The sequence below is a fragment of the Camelus dromedarius genome, chromosome 34 (assembly GCF_036321535.1).
Source record: "Camelus dromedarius isolate mCamDro1 chromosome 34, mCamDro1.pat, whole genome shotgun sequence".
In the NCBI taxonomy this organism is placed as follows: domain Eukaryota; kingdom Metazoa; phylum Chordata; class Mammalia; order Artiodactyla; family Camelidae; genus Camelus; species Camelus dromedarius.
In genome coordinates this window covers 13,491,338-13,512,662 of record NC_087469.1, presented here as the reverse complement: position 1 = coordinate 13,512,662, position 21,325 = coordinate 13,491,338, and the positions used below count along the sequence as shown (strand labels likewise).

Genomic DNA, 21,325 nt, shown 5'->3' with positions numbered 1-21,325 from the left:
GTAACACGCAGCTCACGCAACCAAAGGCAGTGATTTCAGTGCTGAGGGGTGTGTGTGGCAGTACCTTCAGACCCTATGAAGCAAAGGAGGACTTCTGTGATTTCTGCCAGTCTGAGTCTGTTTCTCATAACGCTCATATAAAAGACAGTTTGTCAGGACAGAGCTGTGTTCCTATTAATGGAGTTGTCTTCTGTTCTCACAGATTTCCGAAGTTGAGAATGCTGGCTAGAAATGACTCCTTAGTGACTGAATTTATTCTTGCCGGGTTAACAGACCGTCCAGAGCTCCAGCAACCCCTCTTTTGCTTGTTTCTGATGATCTACATTGTCACCTTGGTGGGCAATCTTGGCTTGATCATTCTTATTGGTCTAAATTCTCACCTCCACACCCCCATGTACTATTTCCTCTTCAACTTGTCCTTCGTTGATCTCTGTTACTCATCTGTTTTCACCCCCAAGATGCTGATGAACTTTGTGTCCATGAAGAATATCATCTCCTATGTTGGGTGCATGACTCAGCTGTTGTTCTTTCTCTTTTTTGTCATCTCTGAATGTTATATGTTGACCTCAATGGCCTATGATCGCTATGTGGCCATCTGTAATCCGTTGCTGTATAAGGTCACCATGTCCCGTCGGGTCTGTGTGGTGCTGTCTCTGGCTGCATATGTGATGGGATTTGCCGGAGCCTCTGCCCACACCGGGTGCATGCTCAGACTAACCTTCTGCAATGTTAATATCATCAACCATTACTTGTGTGACATCCTCCCACTCCTCCAACTCTCTTGCACCAGCACTTATGTCAACGAGTTAGTAGTTCTTATTGTGGTAAGTATTAATATTGCGGTACCCAGTGTCACCATCCTGGTTTCTTACATCTTCATCCTCACTAGCATTCTTCACATCAGATCTGCTCAAGGAAGATCAAAAGCTTTCAGTACCTGTAGCTCCCACGTCATTGCTCTTTCCCTTTTTTTTGGTTCAGCAGCATTTATGTATCTTAAATATTCTTCTCCTGGATCTATGGAGCAGGGAAAAGTTTCTTCTGTTTTCTATACTAATGTGGGACCCATGCTCAATCCCCTGATCTACAGTTTGAGGAACAGGGATGTCAAAGTTGCACTGAAGAAATCCCTGTTTAAAATCCAGAGGAGAAACATGTTCTAATTAGAAACAGCAATAATGTAAAGACATTCAATTTTGTACTTAATTTTTATTAATGATTTTCAAGGTGAGAATTCATTCATAACCATGTTGCTTCTACAGATTGTATTATGTGTGGTATAATGGATTTGTGTCATCATTTCCCTTATAGCCAATCTTGTCTCATTTTTTTCCTCTATCTCTTGCACCTTGTAACAGTTTACTAAATACTAATAGCATTTTTATAAAAGGAAATATGAACTGATTTTTTTCATACTCCTTTTTTGTCTCCTGGGCTATTCCTAATCAGGACAAATATGTTGAATTTTGTAAGTACATGAAGTTAAAATTAGAACTTGCTGATCTAGATACAAAAGTGCCAAATACTGGAAAAGAATTCTCTCTGTGGTTTTTTTTTTTTGGTATAAATGTATTTTTATTTAAGTATAGTCAGTTTACAATGTGGTGTCAATTTCTGGTGTACAGCACAGTGCTTCAGTCATACATGAATATACATATATTAATTTTCATATTCTTTTTCACTGTAAGCTACTACAAGATATCAAATATAGTTCCCTGCACTATACAGTAAGTAGAAACTCGTTTACTCTGTATTTATCAGTTAATATCTAGAAATATGAAACTCTAATTTATCACCTCCCACCCCCCTCCTCCCCTGGTAACCACAAGTTTGTTCTCTATGTCTGTGAGTCAGTTTCTGTTTTGCAGATAAGTTCGTTTGCCTGTTTTTTTTTTTTAAGATTCCTCATATAAGTGGTATTATATGGTATTTTTCTTTCTTTTTCTGGCCTACTTCACTTAGAATGACAATCTCCAGGTCCATCCATGTTGCTGCAAATGTCATTGCTTTATTATATTTTATGGCTGAGTAATATTCCATTGTATAAATGTACCACCACTTCTTTATCCAGCTATCTGTTGATGGACATTTAGGTTGTTTCCATGTCTTGGCTATTGTAAATAATGCTGCTATGAACACTGGGGTGCATGCATTTTTTCAAATTAAAGTTCCCTCTGGATATATGCCCAGGAGTGGGATTGCTGGATCATCTGGTAAGTCTGTTTTTAGTCTTTTGAGGAATCTCCATACTGTTTTCCATAACAGCTCTGCCAAACTACATTTCCACAAACAGTGTAGGAGGATTCCCTTTTATCCACACCCTCTCCAGCATTTATCCTTTGTGGACTTTTGAATGATGGCCATTCTGACTGGTGTGAGGTGATACCCCATTGTAGTTTTGATTTGTATTTCTCTGATAACTAGCAATATTGAGCATTTTTTTATGTGCCTATTGGGCATTTGTATGTCTTCACTGGAAAATTTCTTGTTTAGGTCTTCCGCCTATTTTTGGATTGGGGTGTTTGTTTTTTCCTTTATAGTTGTATGAGTTGTTTATATATTCTGGAAATTAAGCCCTTGTCAGTCTCATCTTTTGCAAATATTTTTCCCATTCTGTAGATTGTCTTTTTGTTTTGCTTATGGTTTCCTTTGCTGTACAAAAGCTTGTAAGTATAATTAGGTCCCATTTGTTTATTTTTGCTTTTATTTCTATTGACTGGGTAGACTTCCCTAGGAGAACATTGCTGAGATTTATATCAGATGATGTTTTGCCTGTTTTCTTCTAAGAGGTTTATAATGTCTTTAAACAATATTGTTACTGGTATACACAAGGAGGATTCAAAGAAATGTCTTCATTGCAAATTGCGTAGACAGCTTGCAGTAGGCTCAGATCCTCCTAATGTTGTCTTTTCTGTTTTTCATACTACTTTTTATTATTCTTACTTTTCTTACTCCCTTTGAAAATGGCAAAATCTGTTTTACATGACACCTGCTTCTGAGAGCCTCTTTCAGCCAAATGCATTTAATATTCAAGAGAACACATAAAAGCCCACCATTTATTGCCAACACAGCATTAAGAGAGGGTGGTTAGAGGAATAATACATACATATCTCAGGACTCAATAAGCATGATGGGTGGTTTATTATACAACTGCATCCATTACTATCTAAAATGACACCAAATGTTTTGAAAGAAGCATATAATTCTTATTGTAAATTTTGTTTTTTATTGCTTAAGGAAAATACTACACATTTGGTTAGGAGAAACATCTTAGCCATGTTTTACTTCTCCAGTGATGTATCATGAAAAACAGGTGCATGTTAAGACAATAAACCATATTCCTATCAACAGCATTTTGTGAAATTACTTAAAAGTTGCCTCACCAATAAGATAATAAATATATTTACCTAGATGCTCTTCCCTATAATTTCCCCATTTCTCCAGTGCATTTCCCATTCATATATTTGGAGTATCAAATATAGCGTTAGGTCAAAAACTTCTCGTATTGGATCCCCTTGTTTGAAAAGTAGTAATACATTTAATGTTATAAGGGATGATTAATAAAATATAATAATAAATAGCAATAACAAATAATCCGAAAGAACTTTGGGGTATAATTTCTTTTGGGGAGTGGCATGTAGCAGCCATAGAGAGGTGCTGTTAACTCCCCTTCAGTAGAACCAGCTGTGGGAGCATCACTGACTGTCTCTAGCTGATACTCCTTTGGATCCACCATGGTGTTCAGGCAGAGCCCATGCTTACTCTGAGATGTCCTCAGCCAGTGGCTTAGCACAGTGGGTCATACCGGAACTCATCAGTTTCTGTGTAACATGAGTCTTCTGATAGGTGATCTTTGCCTGGGGACTTCCTGTCATCCTAATAGACTTTTTGAACTGCACTGTGGTCTTAAGATTTTCTTACCCAATCCTTCCTTCTCGCTTTCCTTTTGTAGGTATCACACATTCATCCTGGTCTGAAGCGTTTTCCACTGACCTCCACTTCCTCCCATTTTATCCTTTACAGACACTTACCGCAATAAATGTCTTGGAAATCTAAGCATTTCTTAGCATTTGTTTCTTGGGGAACTCTAAATGATGCAGAGGATTTACACTAACTGATTTTATAACTTAGTTGCAGGATATGGTAATCAAGACTGGTTAGTTTTGTTATAAATACAGACAGATAAATCCATGGGGCACGACAGAATATTCAGAAACAGATCCTCACTTTTACAGTTAATTGATTTTTGACTGAACAACTAAGTAAATCTATAGGTAAAGAAAAATCTTCTAAGCAATTGATGCTGGAAGTACTATGTGTTCATGAGGGAAACAGTGAACTTTGATTTCTACTTCACATCATACACAAAAATTAATTTTAAATGGAGATCAAAACCATACACTTAATGCTTAAGTATAAATCTTCTAGAAGAAAACAGAAACGTATATTGGTATAGGCACAGATTTCTTAGACATATTCTAGAAAGCACTAAAAGAAGGAAAAAAATAAAATGAACATTTGAATTAGAACATCTAGTTATCAAAAAATATTTATAGGCAAGCCACAGACTAGAAGAATATTTGCAATACATAGATTTGATAAAGATACAGTTTCCAGAATATATATATAACACTATATTCTTAGTTAAAATGTATCTCTGATAAAAAGACCATTTCTTGTACTGGCATGTCATTTGAAAGACATATCCCAAAGGAACATGTGCAAATGGCCAACAAGCACATGGAAATGTGCCTAACTTACTGCACCCCCTTAGTTGTATAGTCAGTAGCTGGACAGCACTCCCATACCAGCTATACCATCCTCCCTCACTGCATTGCCCGGACTCTGCCCCTTGAGTAGCTCAAGCACTTGTCAGGCTTTCCTCTTGGTCTCTCTCCATGTTGGACGCTGCACCCTCTTGGTGGATTTCAGGCATCCAAGCACCAGCTGTGGGGCATCTCCAAGCCCTCCACCAACCCAAACACCAATTCTGTAGAGTTTCTCCTCCAAGATTCTAGAATCTGGTTATGCTTCTTCCTCTTTCTTTCTGTTCCATCAGTCCTGGGAGTGGTAGCTATTTTATATAGTTCATTTGTCTTTATATTTTTCTCTGGTTCATCTTTTGCTCTTTTTTCCTTTCTATGTATATATCTCCAATTCTCTTTTTTAAATATCCTTTATAGGAAGTTCAAAATAAGCTATTTTTTGACTAGAATTTGAAACAGGAAACACATTTTATGTGATATTGTTGGGCTGACTTGCCCATCTCACAAGGCATATCCCATCTAATCAGCACATGCCAAACCCTGATGACAGTGATTTAGTCAGAAATAGTCATTTTGCTATAGTCTTTTCTGCCAAAATTATTTTAACAAACTTTTCTCTTCTCATTGAAGTTACTGAATTGGTAAGATTAAATCTAGAGATTCTAGAAGTCCTATCTTCACTACATGAGGAGAGCTCATCTGAGGTTAAAATGTAGAAGAACCAAGCAAACAAAATGTGGGAAGAGAGACACACCTCCGTGAATGGTTGGTCCCATCCAAGCAAATAAAAAGCCATGTATATTCTTGACTTACCAGTTTCACACACTTTTTGGGAGTATGCTGTCTCTGCAAAATATAGTTGCAGTCATGACACGTGCCTGCAATGTGATATCCAAATCCCCAGCACACCCTGGCGGCAGTATGAGTCAGCATAGTGCCTGGAGTGGTCTGTGAATCAACAGGCTTATTTTACAAATTGACTTTAAATTCTTTTGATCAACCTGGCAAAAGTGATCATTATAAGAAATTAAAAATCACAATTCCCATAAAACTGAAATGATTAAACACTTAAATGTAGTTTTTTAAAAAATTACTATAATTATGGAATTTGAAGTAAAAATTACTTCAATATAATAAGCATTTTCAAGTCAACTTTAGGGTACTTGGAAATATTATGCTCGTAAATGGAGAATTTCTTTAAGATATGGGTAGTGTCATATATGACTTTATTATCCTTCTGTATGTACTTCATAAATACTATTTTAACTGGGAAAAAAGTTTGTTTTATCCATGTGAAATTCCCATATGAACACATGTTAAAGGCACAGAGCCTAGATCATGTCCTAGATAGGTGTTCTTGGGAGGGCAAGAGGCAGATGTGTCCAGTGTGGCGGCACGTACCATGCTTTGGCCAGAGGCAAGAATGGTCACCCAAGTGAGGCATCCACTGCTCTATTTCAGAAGCCCAACCAAAGACGTCCTCCACCACCTGGACACCAGCTACCGCAGCCATGTGCAGTGCCCACTGTGGACAGGAGTCCCATAGGGCTGCTGGAGGAGTTTGTGTTTCAGGTGCTCAACCTGTGGTGCTGGCAGGCTAGGCAGGGAATTCTGATGTTCATAGCTCCCAGCAGATGTCTCAGTCTCTGTCTCCCCATTTCAGATACTTCTGTTCATCTCCAGCTAATTTATCCTTTTAGTGACATCTAAACTAGTTGCAGTGTGATTGCTCTAAGAATACACAAGCCTTCTGCAAATAAGAGCTTCTTTGTTAATTTGAAATAATTGAAATGAAAAAGTGAGGCTGGTGCTAAATTGATTGAACATTAAATTTTTAAATAAAAGAAAACTCATTACTTACATATGATTTCAATTGTAAAGTTTTAAATGGTGGTAAAAATGACTTAAACTCTTATCACTTACACATACAAAATTTCTCACTAATGATGATTACAACAGCTATTGGAGATATAGTCATTAAAAATTCTTGATCAGGAATTGCAAACAGTTATTTCAAGCACAAAGCCTGTTACAAAGAAATTATATTCCAGAAGCAAGTACAAATTTTCATTGAGAATTACAAATATATTTTATTTCAGATTATTATTTAATAAAAAATCATAAATCTCATTTAAGACATATTGTTGATGTTTAAATAATTTACATTATAATGGTATATAATGAATATACCAACTTTTCTGATTCTACCAGCAAATGTAACATAACCCTGAAAAGTTCATAAAACATACATTTGCAGTTTAATAAATGCAAAATTTATGTAATCACAAGCCAGTTCATAAAATAGAATATGGTAGAATATTTTATGCGGTATTTTTAGCTGTTTTGAGTGGGTAGTTAGATCCAGCAGCCTAGCCCAACAATACCAGATGTGAAGGTTGTTAAATGGCTTATTCAGTCAACTTTCTTCTCAAATTAGATTACATGGTCAGGGGGCATTTACTGTACAGTTTTATTTTAGGTGAATGTCTTCAGCTGTTGTATCTTCAAGTATTTTTCTACCACTCCCCTTCCTTGTAATTTTTAATTTTGAGGGGTCTGAGAATAGTAATTGGGACTCATTTTAGTAACGATTGGATTTTCAACTATCCTGTGTGTAAAACCCGTATGAAAGATTTCTCACGTATTTCTCTTGACTCTCTACCTTTTTTCTTTTTATTTTCTCTCGTTGAATCTGCCTGATTCCATGGCTTTGCCTTCTATTGGAATAATCCCCAAATCTTTTCTCAGACCCAGGTCTTCTTCTTGAGCATTACTTCGCTTTACTTAGATTGTGTACTTCTGCTTGGTTGTTCAGCTGGCGACTCAAGATCACCATGTTCAAAACTGAACGCAGAATGTTTATGATTATTTCTGTTCTTTCTGAGTTCTCTGTTTTTAGTAACCCCATAATGTAACCAAACACCTAGGCTAGTATCTTTGGGAAATTTTTTTTGGTCTATTTCTGTCTACTTTGTGAGAAGTTCTGATGAATCTTTCTTTTCAGTGTCTCTTCTATGTATTTCTTGAAATTACTCACAGTAGCACTTTTGATTAAGGACACTTTTATCATCCATTGACTATTGTAATTACCTCTTGCAGCTCACCCTGCCTTCAGTCTCTTTTATACCAGTCCATTCTGCCAGCCTTTGCTGTATTAATCTTTCCAAGCGTGCATGTAGATGATTTCAATCCTGTAAAAAAGAAATAAAAATCTTGAATGGTTCCTACTGGCCTCCCATAGTGCACTGACCTTGATTTTGGCATTTGAGAGCTTCCTATACTGATCCAAATCTGTCTTTTTATCTGAGTCTATGCTGTAGTCCTGCAGGAAGAGGCATTGGGACCTTTTTGAGAGCCTGTGGAAATCCTCTGTGTGAAATTCAGGGACGATGGAAATTAACTTCTTTTCTCTGAGCTCAGTAACTGATCTGAATCGCTCTTAGATGGCATCTCAGAGTTTATCAGTGACCTTTACGTGCCTTAGTGATGTTCTCCTCATCCCATTCTCAGGTCTACAAAGAAGAATGTTGGCACTGCATAAGCCTTTGCCTGTAGGGCGAGAGTATTGTTGTAGTATCCAGTATGGGTTCCAAGAAAGATAGAAAAGGGATCCTCATTGCTTAATTCCTCATTCCTTTATTCTTTTATTATGCAGATATTTATTTGGTATCTAATATATGCCAAGCATTGCTCTAAGGTGCTACAGAAATTGCACTGAAGAAAAGAGACAAGATTGTCTCTTTAAAGCTTAGATTCAAATATATGTGGGTGCATAAATGTGTGTTTATGTGTAGTAGGAACATGCAATAAACAAATAAATGTATAGTATTTAATACAATAGTAGATGCTAGGAAGAAACTATGTGGATGCAGGAAAGATCATCCTGCTTTTCTATTTGGGGATGTGCCTTATTTGGTAGGAAATTAAAATGTATGTAAAATGGTACACCTCAATAAGTCCATGTTGTTATCATGATCTGAGCTGAATAGGAAAAGTGGGTAATTTCTTCTTGCCTCAAAACCTGATCTCTGGGGAAGGTAGTAAGAAAACATATGTTTTCGCGCTTTTAATCAGGTCTCTAGGCTTTCCCAACTCATAAAAACCCATGGGTCATATTAGCGGGTGGCTCTCTTGGCACCAGTAGAGGGTATTTACTACCCCCTAGACTGGAGAGGACACTGTGGGCATAGCCACCATCAGAAATCATGATCTGTAACTCATGGCATCCCGGAGCCTGGGATACTGAAGTCTGTGCTCTGGCTCCCTTAGTCATTCAAAACACAAACAATAACAAAAACCTCTGTTTTGGATTGTTCACCCCTAAAATTCATCAGTCACTTGCCTGTCTGTGTGAATAGTGGAGGAGAGTTAATGAGGTAAGCTAACCTCAGTTTTGGCATTTGAAAGCTTTCAGTACTGATCCAGATCTGAGTTTTGATCTGAGTCTCTGCAGCATTTAGCAGAGAGGGACTTTTTGAGAGCCCGTGGAAGACCTCTGTGTGACATTCAGGGAGGATGGAAATTATTTTCTTTGAGCTCAGTTAACCCAGCAGGATTGAGGTCCCCATGCAAAAGGGTAAGTGTTGAATTTAATCTGTCCTGTTATTCTTCTAAACCTCATTTATGGAAGCCAAGCACTCCTTGAAGTGACATGTCTTCTTTCTGCTGAGATGACTGTTGATCATTCGGTGAGCCTGGAAAACTGTCGAAGCAGAAGTGGAGCAGAGATGCTGTAGTTATGAGTGGTCGCAGAGTTACTGAATCTTGTCCCTACAGAACTTGCCTGTTAGTGTTTTTGATACATTTTAATGTTACCCTTTGTCCTGTTCCCACAGATACGTCCTAGGAAAGAATGGCCTTAGGGAATGACTCTTCACTGACTGAGTTTATCCTGCTGGGTTTAACACAAGAGCCAGAACTCCAGCTGCCCCTCTTTTTCATTTTCTTGGGAATATATATGGTCACTGTGGTGGGAAACATTGGCTTGATTATTCTGATCGGTCTGAATCCTCACCTGCACACTCCCATGTATTACTTTCTTTTCAATCTTTCCTCCATTGACCTCTGCTACTCTTCTGTCATAACTCCCAAAATGCTGATGAGTTTTGCAAACCAGCACGTAATCTCTTATGCAGGGTGCATGGCTCAGCTCTATTTCTTCTCCTTCTTTGTTATTGATGAGTGCTGCATTTTGACATCAATGGCTTATGACCGATATGTGGCCATCTGTAAGCCCCTGCTTTACAAGGTCACCATGTCCCATCAGGTCTGCCTCCTGCTGACTGTGGGTTCATATGCGATGGGGCTTGTGGGCGCCATGGCCCACACTGGATGCATGCTGAGACTGTCCTTCTGTGATGGCAACGTCATCAATCATTACATGTGTGACATACCTCCTCTCCTTCGGCTCTCCTGCACCAGCACCTACATCAATGAGCTGGTGGTGTTCATCGTGGTGGGCATTAATGTCATAGTGCCCAGTCTCACCATCTCCATTTCTTACACCTTGATCCTCTCCAGCATCCTCCGCATCCGTTCTACAGAGGGCAGGTCCAAAGCCTTCAGTACCTGCAGCTCCCACATCATTGTGGTTTCTCTTTTCTTTGGATCATCAGCATTCATGTATCTTAAGCCTTTTCCTGCCGGGTCTCTGGATCAAGATAAAGTGACCACAGTGTTTTACACCATTGTGGGGCCAATGATGAATCCTTTCATCTACAGTTTGAGAAACAAAGATGTCCAAGTTGCCCTGAGTAAGACTTTGAGGAAAAAGTTGTTCTGCTAAATGGAATCTGTGTTAGTGATGCCAAATCCTCATAAGGGCACATGATGAATAAAGCTATGGAGAAAGTAGTAAGAAATCAGAAAAGAAATGCAAATGATTTAAATAAGAGAGTAAATTAAGTTCATTGTATAAATCACTTCACAAGGAAAAAATGCTATAAGAAGGAGGAAGATCAGCCCTTCATCCTTTCATAGAAAGTAGGGAACGCAGTTCATTCCATCATTCTCCAGCTTATTTTCAGAGATTATAAGGTTTTAAGTAGAAAAAGTTGAATGGGGATGAGTCCAGGAATGATAAGATTGTGAGAATTTTGACTGAGTCATGTCCAGAATTCCTGTGACGCTTTGTCATGGAGATATGGACTTTGGTGGACTTCAGATTCAGTCATTGACTCATTTATTTAACAAACATCTTTTGAAAGACTGTTGAGTTTGAGCATTGAGGATGGTCTTTTCGAGTGCTGGTGGGGCTTTTGTCTGGGAGATTTCTTTGTTTCCCCAAAAGTGGAAAAGTATAGGGAGATGCACCTCTCACCCTGGCCTCTGATCTCTTCTCACTTTAGTCTCAAGGGAATGTGGTAAAGGGAGATTTTCTTCTGATCCCAGTCCCTGAGAAGACTAAAATAACAGTTTAGAGCAGTCAGGAATAAAGGAAGCAACACTGGGTTTTACCTCTTGAGACTTAAGGGCAAGAAATGTGGGCAATAGGATATGCTATGTCTTCACTGGGAAGAATTTTACTGGAAATGTTTACCAATTATGAGTAGAGGAATTTTTGTCCTTTCCTCAAATAGACTTTGAAAACTCTAATTCATTAGCAATCAGCACGTTCCCTTACTATTTTCATTTTCCCCTTTGTCCCAGAGGTTACATGGTACAAATGTTGTAGTTTATTTACTCAACAGATAGAAACTGAACACCTATCCTGTATCACGCTTGGCTTTTAAACTTCAGAGATACAACGGTGAACAAGACAGACAATGTCTGTGCTCTCGTAGTGCTAACTGTCTATGGGAAAGAGGAGTTGGGGTGCAAGTGGGCAGGAGGAGGAGGCACGGTGAGCAAATGGACAAAGACAGGGGGTCAGGGAAGGCTTTTCGGAGTAGACGTTTCAGCTGAGAAGAGGAGAATTGGACACACAGCGAGACACCAGGGGCATGAGTGTGTCCACACAGAGGAAGGACCATGTGAGGACACAGGGAGTGGGTGGCTATCTGCAAACCAAGGAGTATTGCCTCAGGAGAAACCAAGCCTGAGAACACCTTAATCTTGGACTTGAGGCTTCTCAACTGTGAGAAAGTGAATTTCTGATCTTTAAGCTACCTAAGTCGCCCTAGAAAACCAATGCATAAAATATCTACTAAATACATGAAATTTAATAATAATGAACTATTTACTAAAGACTATGCAGCATTTTTTAAAGAGTTGAAATTCATGGTGTAACCATCTCATATAATGCTGAATATACTCATATCAAATTTGATAGTCAAAAAGGCATACCTGTCAAGCTTATTTTTACTGAAAAACTAATCTCTTTATTTGAATCATCTTCTTAGTTCACTCTGAATTTCGAGACTCTATCAAAAATAATATTCATCAAGAAGTCAGGGAGTGAATATGTTTACGTGTGTGCAGAGGTCGGGCTTTATGAGCACATTTTACAGGAACCCCGGTTATAGGACAAGTCTTGGAAAGGCCAGAACACAGAAGGCCAGCTCCACTCCTCTCCCTCCCTCCTGGTGGGGAAGCCTCAGGGGAAGCCAGTCGCAGAGCTGTGTTGGCTGCAGCAAGCTGCCTGCCCCTTTTCCTTTGTTCTTAACTGACCCCCGGCATCTGGACTGCTAGTTTCATACGCACTTTGGGTGAGGAGAGCTAGAAATCCATCCCTTGTTGTGTGTGAGCTTGAGGAAGATGTATATACTGCTGTTGTCGGATGCTAGTCCGTCTCCCAGTTCTATACATTTCAATTAGACCAAGTTGACGTGCTGTTCAGACAATATTATCCTTAACTGATTTTTTTGCCTGCTTGATCCTTATCATTCTGTGCTGCCTCTCTTTAATTAAAGATTAAATGTTCCTGGTAAGCTTCCTTGTGCTTATATCTACTTTCTGAAATCAATATAGTGACTCCAGCTTGCTTTTGAGTGTTGTCATGGTATTTATTTACTTTTAACATAAGGTTTTATATTTAAAATGAATTTCTTCTAGACAGTTTATAGCTGGGCTTGTTTTATTACCCACTCTGAAAATCTGTCTTTTATTGATGGATCTAGACCATTCACGTTTAAAATGATTAAAATGATACAGTTGGATTAACATCTATCTTGTATAGAGCTGCTTTCTGCTTGTACAGATGTTCCTTTTTCTTTTGTGTCTTCTCTTCCTTTTTTATTCTCCATATTTAATTGAGCATTTTATATTATTCTATTTAGTTTCTCTCTTAGCATTTTAATTATACTTTAAAAAAATTTATTCAGTTGCCTTATAGTTTATAATACACGTTTTAAATTAATCTAAACCCATCTTCAGATAACGCTGTACCACTTCGTATGTAGTGTAAGTACCTCAGAATATTTATATTTCTTCCCTCCTGTCCTCATAACATTGCTATTACTTATTTCATTGATCCGTGTTATACACATCAATGCATTGTCACTATTATTATTTTAAATACACAGCTATCTCTAAGAAAATTAAGAATAAAGAAAAGAAAATATTTTATTTTACCTCCATTCATTCATTCTCTGATGTCTTTTTTTCCTTTTGTCAATTCAAGCTTCTGACCTGTATTAGTTTCCTTTTGCCTGAAGAACTTCTTTTAGTATTTTTTGAAAGTCAGGTCTGCTGGCAACAAATTCTCTCAGACTTTGTTTTTCTAAGAAAGTCATTATTTCACCTTCAGTTTGAAGGGTAATTTTATTGGATACAGAATTCCAGGTTGGTGATATTTTTTATTTCAACACTTTAAGTATTTCATTTACTCTTTTTCTTGATTGTATGGTTTCTGATGAGAGTTCTGCTGAAATTCTTATCTCTGTTCCCTATAGGTAAAAAAAAAACTTTTTTCTTTTGGCTTCTTTGAAGATAAAGGCAAATGAAAGAAAAGTGCAAAGTAATTACCCAGCTTTTCTTCCACCTTATTAAAACTTATTATATTTTTGCAGTTTTAACAACAAGAGTTATATATCAAGAATCTTTACTTGATTTTAAAAAATATACTTCTTGGAATATTTCTTAGAGCAATTTCTTTTTTCTTTTAAATTAATTCAAATATTGTCTAAGACAAAAGTCCCCATCAGAGGGAGCTATTTACTTAGAATATAGCTGAAACAAGTTCCAAGAGGATAATTCCCTTCACTGACAGGGACTCTTTTAGACCACATAACTGTCCCTTAATTCACATCCCATAATTCATAGGGAGAATTAACACAGTTCAGTTTTCACACACTGTTGTAGTTCTCATACAGAAGAAAGCCTTACTTTAGGACAGTTGACATTGTAAGAAGACTTTCCCCTCAAGACCTAGTGTTCCCAAATTCTTTTCTTTACCGAGAGCTATGCTATTGACGGTGTAGACAATTTATGAACTCGCAAATCTCAGAGTGAACGTTTTTCCTGTAAGTCACTGATAGGACATTTGATACTCCAAACAGGGTAAATCTCAGATTACTGCACTTCTCTTTATATTACACACATACTGTCCCATTGTGGGATTTGCTAGGACACATACCTGAGTTCTGTTGTTCAGAAATGCAGTTGTTCATTGCCTTTACATTAAGGATTTATATCCTTCTGATCTGTTTAGAAAACAAATTGTGGCAAGATTTGAGGAAAGGAGAGAACATCTCTCAATCATGGCCACTTGTTTTTGAGCAGGGGTTGGGAATTGAACACACTGGTCACATAAGTCATGGATTGGCAGGTCCTTTTTCTGCTTCTCTGTCTTTACTCAAGTTCCAAGAGAAAAAATATTAACGTCCACTTGAAGCTTTATGGTCACATTTTATTCAGAATAGGGAGCTTTGGTTAGTACGAAGATGCCCAAAGAAAAGAGTCTTTCCTCAAAGAAAGTGTGAGACTTTCAGATGAGAAGGGGGAGAAACATATACAACTCTCAGCCCTTACCCCAATAATAGTTGTTTACAAGGGACAATGATAAAACTGAAGGACAAAGAAAAATAAAGGACTGAAAATGAAGTACTAGGCGGAAAATCTAACAAAGCACCTGGCGTAACTAAATTAACACAAGCAAAATAGACTTTAAATATGATTATTAGAGATAAGGAAGCCATTGCATAATAACAAAATAACAGGGTATAACAGTTTTCAACTTGCACACACTTAGCAGTGTAGCCTCAAAATATATCATACAAAACATAAGATGATTGCAAGAGGAAATCAACAAATCCAGATTCATATTGTGAGATTTTAATATGCCTCTCTCAGATATTGACAGATCAACTGAAGTCTAAAAGGGAAAATAGACAATTTGAGCAAAAAAAATTAATAACCTGGATCTGTAGATACTATGCGTAGGACTTTGTAGTCAACGATGGAGCATACATTATCTTTTTAAGCAAATGTAGAATTTTCATCTCAATATTTTAAAATTTAGGAAAGGTCCTCAGATTCAGTCTCAAATACAAACAAGCTGATATCATGAAGACCACATTCTCTGATTAAAATGTAAAATTAGAAATAAAAAACAAAAAGATATTTACCGTGCTTACATTTGAGAACATATGAAACGCTTCCAAATATTTCATAGGGCAAAAAAATGAGAAGTTAAAATGATAAAATATTTAGAACTGAGGGACAATTAAAACACATATATTGAAACATTTAAGATAACTGCTAGAGTTAGAGGGACATTATGTCCTTAAATTAATCTTGTTTTAAAATGCCATTTTGAAATTAATGCACTAAGGTTAGAATGGCAACATCAAGGTAAAGAATAACAATACTTCAGTAAAAATACAATACTAATAATATAACAATAATGTAATACTTAATAAATATTAGAAAAGGGAGTAGCACAATACACAAAATGAGAACAGCGACAAAAGCAAAAGCTGGCTATTTAAATGGCTGATAAAATAGAAAAAAATTCTGGAAAGGTCAATCAAGCAATAAATGAGAAGATGCAAATAAATATTAGGAGTGAAAAATGGAGACATAACTGAAAATGTCAGATATAGTAAAATACATGCCGAGGATATCACGAATAATTTTACATAAACTTGAAAACTTAGATGCAATGGGTAACTTTGTGTAAAAACACAACTTATCAAAAATATTTTTTTAAAACTCATTTAAAAAATGGTCTGAATAAACCTTTAAACAACAAAGAAATTTAATCAGTAGTTTGAAACCTTATTTCCCCCCAAATACTAAGATGGTTTTACATGTAAATTCTAACATAACTTCAAACATAGATTATCTATGACTTATGTGAACATTTTTGTGGAGCAGAAATAGAGAGATGGCTCCCTTTTATTGTTACAATAATATTGAGATTTCAACTCCAAAGAGGATAGTATGAGAAAGAAATATTAATAGGGCAATCTCACGTGTTTGGAAGCATCAGAAATTTATTTCCATTGTGTACCACGGAAATACTTAAATTATTGGCATTATGTCACAAAGTAGCAAGTTGGAATTTGAACAAGTGGCCTAAACTAATTAAATTACTGAAGTCATTCATTACACGAAAGAATATTTTAATTAAATTTATTCCAGAAACAACTATATTTGAGACCTTGTGTTCCCTTATTGATTTTATGACAGACTATTAAATGGAAAAAATACAGTAGCTTTCCCAGACAGCAAATCTCTGTGTGGCTGTCGGAAGATAACTAGAGTAGAGATTCAGACAAAAAATATTGCTAGGTAAAAGGCTTGGCACAACACTTTGTAAATTCTAAGGTGTTACAGAAGACAGTGTATTTTATTACTGAGTTTTACTAATAGAGACCAATCCCTTGGGTGATGAGATCTTTTTGAGACCTAATTTGCTTTTTTTTAAAAAATTGATTGTGTAATGCACCCAGAGCCAAATCTTGAGAGATTTGTAAACGTTTGGGAATTAGTTGTTATATATTTTAAGCCCCATCTTAACATTTGCAAATAATATCAGGATCCAGTTTTTGAAGGTAAATAAATGTCTTCAGGTAAGTAGATATCAGCTTCTCAGCAGAGAAAAAATTCTGCATGCTGTTTGGACTGATTCTATTTTAAATGCTATAATTAATCATTTCTTCATGATATTAGATTAATAATATCAATGGGTTATATAGTGCTTAATGTTTACTGGGTTTCTTAAAAACCTCTATTAACTCAAAAAAATTCCTATGAGATGGGTTTTTACAGATGAGGACAGTGAGTCATAGGTAATATAACTTGCTCAAAGTCACACAACTCTAAGTGGCAAAGCCAAGAGATGATTCTGGGAAGACTGGACGCAGAGACGCGTTAAAGCTCTAATCACTATGCTATCGTATTCATTTATTTTTTGTGATTGTATTCATTTAATTTTTAAATGACTGCAAAAAAACATACATTGTAAGACAGGCCAACTGCTCTGAAAACTTTGCCTGGAGAAGGGTAATCCTGAACTCTACATGTAATTATGTAGTTGCTTTTTGTCAGTCTGTACACTGGGTGACAATTTCCTTGATTTGATTTCCGGTTATCTGCATTTCAGTTTCAGTATTTCCTATCAGATGCTCCAGTGAGCCAAACAATTTCCACAGAGCCCAATATTTTAAATCCCTCTTGTCCTGAATTCTGTTACTGGCTTAACTGTCACTGGCTTAACCGAAAGATCTTTTGTGTGTAGATGAATTTTCTAATTAAACAGTGTCCTATCAAAGGCACAAATGACACATGCAAGTTAAATTGTCAAACTTACGCTGCTGGGCTGTTAACCATCATTGTTAAAGTTTAGGAAATTGGTGAGACTATTTAGATGGGGAAAGGTCAACATGCTTGGTTATATCAACAGCATTTCATGACCTTATCCTCCTGCTGCTCCTGCGTGCTTATCTGGGCAGTTCACTGCAACTGCTTTTCCTAGGAGCAAAAGCAGAGTTGATGTGATGGCTAATATAGCTCATTCTTAAATCTAAATCCTGACGTCCTACATTCACAGCTTCTAATATGCACCAAACTCCTCACAATTCTTCCAAAGTCACTGGAGGAACCTCAGAAATCTCCTGTCCACTCTGCTTCTTGTATTAAGAACTTTTAAAGTTTTTTGCTTTTTGGGGTTAAAGAGAGTGCTCTTCTTGATGCTACAGATGCAGAAACAAACACTGCTTTTCTCAGAACACTCATCCACTTCTCCATCCACGCCCCCTGGGGAAGGGTGCCTGCTGCTTCAGAGCTTTGACGTAATACAAAGTAATCTCATTTTTAAAATGTAAGAAATAATAAAAAATGGCAACTGGTAATTACATAGTGGTTTAAAGTTTTCAAAGCTCAGGACAGATCTCTTTATCTTCATAGCTCCTCTTTTTATGGTTAAGGACACAAAGATTCAGAGTAAATAACTTGCTCTAGTCATACAGACTCTACAAGTGTTTTTGCCCATTCTTCTGACTCTGTGTCATTATACAGTCGTAGGGTATACGATTTTAAATTAACAAGGATTTTCTTCTGATGTAATTTATACAGATATTTTGTAACATTTGCTTTGGAGAGGATTATCTCCTTCTCATAGTATTTGAATCCCATGAAAAATCAAACTTTATTCTCTACCCAGAAGATTGAACTTTTTGAATTCAACTTTCTTGACAAAAATACCCACTCTGTCAGAACCCAAAGGGACATGTAGCTCCATTCCCAATGATATTTGAGATTCAGATATCTAACCAATTTTATTATTTTCTCTCAAATGAAGTTACACTGTAGAAAAGATAATAAAAATAGGATTTCTTCAATAATCCTAGCTCTGTATTCTAGATCCTATAACAGATTAGTTTAGGAAAATGTTATTAGTGGAGGTTATCTTTCTAGGAGAGAAAATAACAGATTAATATCTTCCCTAGATTTATGTTTAAAAATGTAGGCATTAAGCAAGGAGGGTTGTCTTAGATTTGCATATCTCTGTTAACTTAAAGAAGCAAAACTTTTCAAAGATTTTAACTAGGCACACAGACACATACACACAGACATATACATATATATGCACACGCACGTATACACATTTACAGTTTTAATTCTGGATGTTTTCTGGGTAACCTGATGAAGGATTTGGTGAGCAGTATTCTTACATCCTGGAGTAGCTGATGATGCTACTTCCATTGTGCTTCCCAAAGGTGGGAGCTGGCACCTTTCTGTGCTCTCTGTTGGTTGTATTATACAACTTTAAAATACAGTAGCATTGTAGGACACTAGCGATGGGGGAGAAAAATTGGGAAGGAAACAAAGTAGGGTCTTTTTCTCCCAACAGAGAAGCATATTACCTATGTAAGTAGAAGTTGCTTACTTTCATTTAGTTTGGTATAACATTTCATTCCCAGTGAAATTTCACACGTGTAAATACCATTTTATTCTTGCGTAAATTTAAAGTGCTTCATTTTCTGAATTACTTCGATAGGAAATTTAAATATTGTATTTCATGCTCCCCTGACTTTTTGAGCTAAAGATAAATAAATGTTCTTTTGGTGATTCAGGGCAATCATTTTTTGCCCATGAGCTATTTTGTGTATGTATCTGCATTTTCGTAAGTGCAGATTTTCTGAAGGCCTAGATAACTATGCAATTTGAGGATTTTTTCCTTCTATTTTTAAAATAGTTTTCTGAAGGCTTCTTTTGTTTTGCTGTTAAACTTCTCTTCTTGCTGTCCTCAGCTTTCTTTAACAGCTTTGTCCCGTCTCCCCTCCTCTTTTAAAATCCTGCCTTCACTGTGATCTTCAGGTTTGTTAAAATTATTTAAGGGAAAAAAAGAAGACATGGCACTAAGAGAAAATATGCAGGTTCTGATCTAACAGCTTTGAGGGAGAAAGGTCAGTGAGAATTTGGCCTCTAATGATGGATGGAAGGAAAGAGGGAAGGAAACAGTGAGTTACTGATGGTTCAGGTAAAACATTTGAAACCCAGTCTTACTTCTTTGCTGTTTCTTAAACAAGAAAGGTTTAAAATAGAATCTAAGAACAACCTTTGACACCACATTTCTGTCAAGCACATATACATTGAAAAGAAGAATTTCCTGGCTTATTAAAGTTTTCCCTTCAAAGGACAGAAATGGGAGAATGAGGGTCTGCATTGATTAAAGCCATTTCTTAATTTCTTTTGGTACTCATGGTCTCTTGAAAGAAGTCTTTTATGTTTCTAAATTCCCAGTTTTAAAGAATATTAATTATGTTGACTCATGTAGATGGATTGAGGAATTAAAATGGATGACTTTTATTTCATTTTTATAAAATTGGAAACCATGTTTCAACCCAGTTTGAAGGTTCTGTTGGTATATACTCAGACAAGTGGTGGGGGAAGGGGAATCATCGTTTCATGATGGTAATGAAAGACTAATTAGGTCCTGAAATTTTGTGCTTTTTTTTCCAAAGTGAAGTAGTCAGCAGCGTAAGTTTGGGAGTGCAGTGAAAGGGCTCTGACTTATACAGGAGCATTGAGCATTGGGTGGAACCAAGGCTCTGAGCTACACTCCTGGTCTTTGTCCTTGAGCTTTTAAGAGGTCTCTGGGAAGGATCAAGTCATGGGGACAGATGAGAGATGGAACCAATCAGGACAGGACATGCCATTCTGCTTTGGGAATCAGGAAATAACTCTGACGCACCTATTTTCTCTTATTTCTTTCTACAGATAATATCTTGTAAGAAATGTCTACTTTAAATTATTCCTCAGTGCCTGGGTTTATCCTTGAAGGACTGACAAAGCACCCAGAGCTTCAGTTGCCACTCTTCCTCCTGTTCCTGGGAATATATGTGGTCACAGTGGTGGGGAACCTGGGTATGATCCTCTTAATTGCCAACAGTTCTCAGCTTCACTCCCCAATGTATTATTTTCTCAGTCATTTATCATTCATTGATCTCTGTTACTCCTCCGTCACTACCCCAAAGATGCTGGTGAACTTTGTGTCAGAGAAGAACATTGTCTCCTTTCTGGGATGCATGACTCAGCTTTACTTCTTCCTTATTTTTGTGATTGCAGAAAGCTACCTTCTGACTACCATGGCATATGACCGCTATGTTGCGATCTGTAGCCCACTGCTTTACAATGTTATCATGTCCCACAGGGTCTGTTCCATGATGACGGCTGTGGTGTATTCACTGGGGTTGTTTGGGGCCACAGTTCATAACACCCGGATGTCAATGTTGTCCTTCTGTGGGTCTCATACTGTCAGTCATTATTTTTGTGATATTCTCCCCTTGTTGACCTTCTCTTGCTCCAGCACCCACATTAATGAGATTCTGTTGTTTATCATTGGGGGAGTTAACACCTTAGCACCAACACTGGCTGTACTCATCTCTTATGTGTTCATCCTCTCTAGTATCCTCCGTATTCGCTCTGCTGAGGGACGATCCAAAGCCTGTGGCACTTGTAGCTCCCACCTTGTGGCTGTGGGGATCTTTTTGGGGTCTATAACATTCATGTATTTCAAGCCCCCTTCTGGCAATAATATGGAGCAGGAGAAAGTGTCCTCTGTGTTCTACACCACGGTGATCCCCATGCTGAATCCCTTGATTTACAGCTTGAGGAACAAGGATGTGAAGAATGCACTGAGGAGGGTGGTTGGGGAAAGGCTGCAGTCCTGA

At 37.2% G+C, this 21,325-nt stretch overlaps 3 protein-coding genes across 5 annotated transcripts; all 3 read left to right on the top strand.

The window, feature by feature from the left end:
- Window positions 1–203: 203 nt before the first annotated feature.
- On the top strand, window positions 204–14,767 carry LOC116150182 (olfactory receptor 8B3). Of its 2 annotated transcripts, XM_031443452.2 has the most exons (2): window positions 204–1,132; window positions 14,749–14,767. In XM_031443452.2, exons 1-2 carry the CDS (start codon window positions 219–221, stop codon window positions 14,765–14,767), a joined length of 933 nt encoding a protein of 310 aa, XP_031299312.1. In that variant the 5' UTR covers window positions 204–218. The 2 variants fall into 2 exon arrangements, with proteins under 2 accessions (XP_031299312.1, XP_031299311.1); XM_031443451.2 differs by lacking the exon at window positions 14,749–14,767 and having other exon boundaries at window positions 204–1,163.
- Window positions 9,619–14,626, top strand: LOC116150183 (olfactory receptor 8B3). 2 transcript variants are annotated; one of them, XM_031443453.2, is made up of 2 exons: window positions 9,619–10,519; window positions 14,598–14,626. In XM_031443453.2, the coding sequence occupies exons 1-2, from the start codon at window positions 9,619–9,621 to the stop codon at window positions 14,624–14,626; spliced, it is 930 nt and encodes a 309-aa protein (XP_031299313.1). The 2 variants fall into 2 exon arrangements, with proteins under 2 accessions (XP_031299313.1, XP_064338243.1); XM_064482173.1 differs by lacking the exon at window positions 14,598–14,626 and having other exon boundaries at window positions 9,619–10,590.
- A 5,622-nt stretch (window positions 14,768–20,389) lies between the features above and the next one.
- Window positions 20,390–21,325, top strand: LOC105094520 (olfactory receptor 8D2). Its single transcript, XM_010986570.1, has one exon. It carries the CDS (start codon window positions 20,390–20,392, stop codon window positions 21,323–21,325), a length of 936 nt encoding a protein of 311 aa, XP_010984872.1.

Bases quoted from the DNA above. Each gene is read 5' to 3' on its own strand.
- LOC116150182 (XM_031443451.2), top strand. From the start codon at position 219: ATGCTGGCTAGAAATGACTCCTTAGTGACTGAATTTATTCTTGCCGGG.
- LOC116150183 (XM_064482173.1), top strand. From the start codon at position 9,619: ATGGCCTTAGGGAATGACTCTTCACTGACTGAGTTTATCCTGCTGGGT.
- LOC105094520 (XM_010986570.1), top strand. From the start codon at position 20,390: ATGTCTACTTTAAATTATTCCTCAGTGCCTGGGTTTATCCTTGAAGGA.